The sequence below is a fragment of the Chrysochloris asiatica genome, unplaced genomic scaffold, assembly GCF_000296735.1.
Source record: "Chrysochloris asiatica unplaced genomic scaffold, ChrAsi1.0 scaffold00090, whole genome shotgun sequence".
NCBI lineage: Eukaryota > Metazoa > Chordata > Mammalia > Afrosoricida > Chrysochloridae > Chrysochloris > Chrysochloris asiatica.
Genome location: NW_006408608.1, coordinates 9,932,578 through 9,937,410, shown reverse-complemented (window position 1 = coordinate 9,937,410; position 4,833 = coordinate 9,932,578). Strand labels below are relative to the sequence as shown.

The window sequence follows — 4,833 nt, the reverse complement described above, 5'->3', positions numbered from 1 at the left end:
AACACACACACACCATGTGCGTTAGATATAACTGTTTCCATTGGGTCTTCAATGACTAATTTTTCAGAAGTAGATAGCCAGGCCTTTCTTCCTAGGAGCCTCTGGATAGACGCAAACTGCCAATCTTGCAGTTAGCAGACAATCATTTTTCTACTCAGGGACTCCTTGATTTACATTACCAGTTGCTGATTAGAGAATGGAACCCTGGTGTGGCGCTGTGGGTTAATGCATCAGACTGCAATGTTGTTTGAACTTCACGGTCGGTCGGTGGTTCAAGTTCACCAGCTGCTCCTTGGAAACCCTATACAGGGTTACTATGGGTTGGAATCGACTTGACAGCACTTAACAACAACAATTTAGAGAATGGGCTCCTCCTGATGGCACTGTAGGATCAGCATTGGACTGTGAACCATAAGGTCAGCAGTTCAAACCCAGCTGTTGTTCCTCAGAAAGCCTGTACAGGATTGCTATGAGTCAGAACCAATTGACAGCATTTAACAACAATTTAGAGAAAAACATGTAGGGGGCAGAAGTGGAAATAGGGAGACCAAAGAGGAGCCTGAAGAGGATGGTGGCTGGGACTGCAGAGAGATGGCTAGAGTCTGGATCTGTCTGGGAGGTGGGGCCAGTGGGATGTTCCGGCGGTTCTGAGGCACAGCCAGTGGGGGAAAGCAAGCACCCCGTGGCCTTGCAGCCTGCGGCCTGTTAGCAGGGAAGGCCTTGGAACCTGGGAGCTTCAGGATGGTGACCTGGGGTTGGGGGTGGGCACGTGGGGGCCGTGGCCTGACTGGACTGAGGGTACCTCTTTCTGCAGGGGTTGCCTCTTGTTCTCGGGCTCCTATGCCTGGGCCAACTTCAGCATCCTGGCCTTGGGCGTGTGGGCTGTTGCTCAGAGGGACTCCATCGATGCCATAAGCATGGTGAGCTTGGGGGTCGTCAGGACACGGGAGCAACAGCCATGGGACCTGACTTCAGGGCGAGGTGTGGTCCTGGCTCTGTCTTCCCCTTACCTATCCCAATTTTCCCTTTTCCTGTGCCTCTCCATTTTCTAAAGGCTAGTACATGAGCCCACCAGGCTACCAGCCCGCATGTGTCCTGAAAACTAGCCTGGCCTGTGCCTCTGCCTGCCTGGGGCACAGAGCCCAGGGTCTGCTTGTCATCTTCCTCAGGAAGTACATAAGGTGGGCCCCCAGTGACCAGATTGTTCAACTGCCCCCGTCACTTAACTCCAGGGCTCTGTTTTTGAGGAGAGGTAGGGTACTACTACTTTGTGAAGTCAAGAAGCTGGCACAGCCCAACTGAAATCTGCTTCAAGGGGACAGCTTTCCAACACCCAGGAAGTCCTGCGAGGCAAATGAGTTCCCTGGCGTGAGGGCTATTCAAGTCCAAACAGAGGGCCACCTCTCAAGATGACTGAGAAGGGATTTCCTTTGTGGGAAGAAACTGGGTTAGATGAGCTCCAAGGGTTCTTCGAACTTGGAGGTTCTGGAACCAAGTCTTGTGCCTGTTCATGGTCTCAGGAGATGTGAGAGCAATGGGGGTCCCTGAAGTGGAGCTAGCAGCGTGTGGGTCCAGGCCCCGTGCCCCCTGCCTCCTGGCCCCACATTCTCCATCCAGAATCTGCCTACTTGATCCCTCAGGATCCTCTAAGGAATCACTTGGATTGTTTCCCACCCTTGGGAGCCCCTAGTCTCTGGGAGGATGGGAGTGTGACAGTTCCCTGTGCTGACAAACTTATAATGACTGCATACCCCTCACCCTGCGTGTCTTACAGTTTCTCGGTGGCTTGGTGGTCACCATCATCCTAGACATCATCCATATCAGCATCTTCTACCCACTGGTAGCCCTCACGGACACAGGCCGCTTTGGGGCTGGAATGGCCATCCTGAGCTTACTCCTCAAGCCTTTTTCTTGTTGCCTTGTCTACCACATGTACCGGGAGCGTGGTGGGGAGTTCCTGCTCCATGTCGGTGAGTCCACCCTCCCCCAGTCTCCCTCTGGGTCTGCCTGCCTGACCCATCGCCCCTACCTATGAACCCACTTTCCCTGTGAGGCTAAAAGCGGGGGGTGGGGATGGCCCCTGACCCTGCTGAGGCTTCCCAGTGGCCCCTCCCAGGCATCAGGCTGCAGGCAGGGTTGGGGAGCAGCTGCCAGACCCTTAGTCCCGCAAACGAGACACAATTAGGGTATAATTCTGCTCAGCCTAAGATGTGCTGGTTTCTGTAGTGACAGCTCTTCCTCTCAGTTGCCACCTAGTCCCTCCCCAGGAGGCCCCTTCTGCCAGGTGGGGTCTTCCCTCTTCTCTGGCAGAGATGGCGTCAAGCCCCCCACCCCTCCCACCACCATCACCACTGACCAGCCTGGCCTCCCACTTGCTTCCTGCCTCACCCCTCCTGCCTCTGCATTTCTCTCAAGGATCTGGTTTGTCTCCCCTGTGTGACCTTAACACCTTGAGTGAAGTTACCAGTCAGTTGGCCTCTAGTCAGTCTGACACATGGTGACTCCGTGTGTGTCCGAGTAGAACTGTGTCCCACAGGGTTTTCAGTGGCTGTTTTTTTTTTTTCCGAAAAGATTGCCAGGTCTGTTTCTAAGGCAACTCGTATTGCCAGCTGAACACACACCTGTATGAAGGTCTGTCCCGGTGTTAGATGTAACAAACAACACCAGCTGTCCTGATACTGTTGAGTGTAAGGGGATTCCCCACAGAGCACAGAGCTGCCTGTTTCAAGGCCTCCTTAGATGAATGACGTATGCCAAAGGCTTGGTGCCTGGAGCTGCTGCCACTGTTGCTGTCCTTGATGCCAGGGTGCCCAGCTCCAGCCTTCCTGGTGGGGATGGTGGTTCTTGGTTTGGACTCCGTAGAATTTCCTGAGTTCTTATCCCCTGTTGGGTTTTTTTTTTTTTTTTTTTACCTGCCTCTCCAACCCAGGTTTCCTTGGACCCTCGCCAGAGCGCAGTGCCTACCAGACAATTGACACACCAGAAGTGTCCAGCGACTCCTTTGCAGGCCCAGAGAACAGGGATCAGGCGTCCCGAAAATACTGAAGCCATGCGTGCCCCAGCTGCATTGCTGTCCTCGTACCTTGGAGGTCATTCTAGGGAGGCTCCTAGAATGGAACATGTCCTTGAGTCCCCAACTCGGGCTGTCTGAAGGAAGTACCTGGAGAAGCCAGGAGCTTCTGTGTACCCCATGCGCACATACGCCCTCAACTCCTCAAACCTGCCCCATTCTCCATCACCTCACAGCTTTCCATGCTGGGCACCGTATTGTCTGTCTCCAGCTCCTGCCCCCTAGCTGTTCTGTGCAGGCCTCAGACCAAGCCATCTCTGAGCCTGGCAGGGCCAGGTATCCATGGGCCAGTGATGCCCCCAGCCCACTCCTCATTCCCCTCTAGAGGCACTGACAGCTTCAGGCCAAGTACAGTCCAGGAGCAATGCAGCATGGGAACGAGATCCCGGTGTTTCTCATTAGCTGCTCACAAAGTGCCTGGGGATCCCCTGGGCTGGAGGAAGGGGGATTTGTGCTACGAGAGATGGTGTCAGCCCTCAGATACCTTCCCAGAGCCCTGGCATTAAAGTTTGGGGAATCCTGTGCTGGGCTGCATTTTGAACCGTATTTATCCCCTGGTTGGGCTGGGTTCTGGGGTTTGCCATTCTGGGAAGATGTCTCATTCTAAAACCCCAGGTGGAGCCTGGGGTTAGCTGCCACTTCTATTGTAGCAAGAGGAAACAAGGCTTGGTACCAACCAGCCAGAGCCTGCCCTGTACCTTACTCAGGCCTGGCAGAGTCCACGGCAGAGGGGATGCTGTGGTATGGCAAATGGTTGTTCATTGCTTCCTACCAAAGGATGTGGAAATTGGTTTGAACCCTGCTCTGCCACTTACTAGCTGTGAGATCTTGGGCATCTTCTAACCTCAGCACTGACTTCTGGAAAAGGGCCAATGCTGAGGCCTGTGATTATGCAAATTGCATTGAAGAGCCTGGCCCCAGGCAGGGCTTTGTGACAGTCAGATGACTAACAGTGGAGTCTCTTCCTGAACAACTGATTAATGTTGGAACAGGAGTTGAGGAGCAACAGCAGCACTTCCTGGCACTTAACTGTGCGTTTTGTGGCCTCACAGCTGACTTGGACTGGAGTGTCTAGAAGCTCTAAGCGTCTCCAGGCAAGGGCCCACCCCATTCTGGGTGTGGGCATTCACAGTTCACTCCTCCTCAAGAAACCCAAAGTGATGGTTTCTTCCCTAGCTCTTGGAGGTCAAGGCCTGGTACATGGCCCACACCATCCCCCATATCCGTCTGTCAGTCAAAAAAAGGCTGAGTGCCTAATGTGTGTTGGGCAAGGGCCCAGGCTCCTACAGTGAAGCCAGCTGCCTGCTAGTCGGGGGAAAGACATGAAATGTTTCCTTTCATCAGAGGAGAAACCTTGGGTGGTGCAAACTGCGAACGTGCTCAACTGCATGCTAACAAAGGTTGGTAATTCAGGTCCATGTAGAGAAACCTTAGAAGAAGGATGTGGTAATCTACTTCTAAAAATTCAGCCATTGAGACCCCCATGGAGCACAGACCTACTCTGGCACATGGGGTCACTATGAGGCGGGGGTCACATCATCAGAGAATGTCAGACTAAGACAAGAGCCATGAAAGAGAACACCAGCCACCCGGCAGGTGAGGGTGGCGTCTGGGCCAAGGGGTGCCAAGTAGCTGCAGTTGTGGAAAATTGGAAACAACCTCACTGTCAGAAGGAGATGGGCAGAGAATATGTGCTACATTCTTTCTGTGGAATATGATTCAGCAATTAAAGTGAGCCAGCGTAAGTATGTCAACATTGTTGT

At 53.3% G+C, this 4,833-nt stretch overlaps 1 protein-coding gene across 1 annotated transcript in view; it reads left to right on the top strand.

Moving 5' to 3' along the window:
• The window catches only part of AGTRAP (angiotensin II receptor-associated protein), a 19,906-nt gene extending 16,861 nt beyond the window's left edge, over positions 1–3,045 (top strand). The window contains exons 4-6 of the mRNA XM_006866431.1: positions 815–920; positions 1,775–1,970; positions 2,930–3,045. Of these exons, the coding sequence (XP_006866493.1) occupies positions 815–920; positions 1,775–1,970; positions 2,930–3,045 (418 nt within the window). The remainder of the gene's footprint in view (positions 1–814; positions 921–1,774; positions 1,971–2,929) is intronic.
• Positions 3,046–4,833: the final 1,788 nt, after the last annotated feature.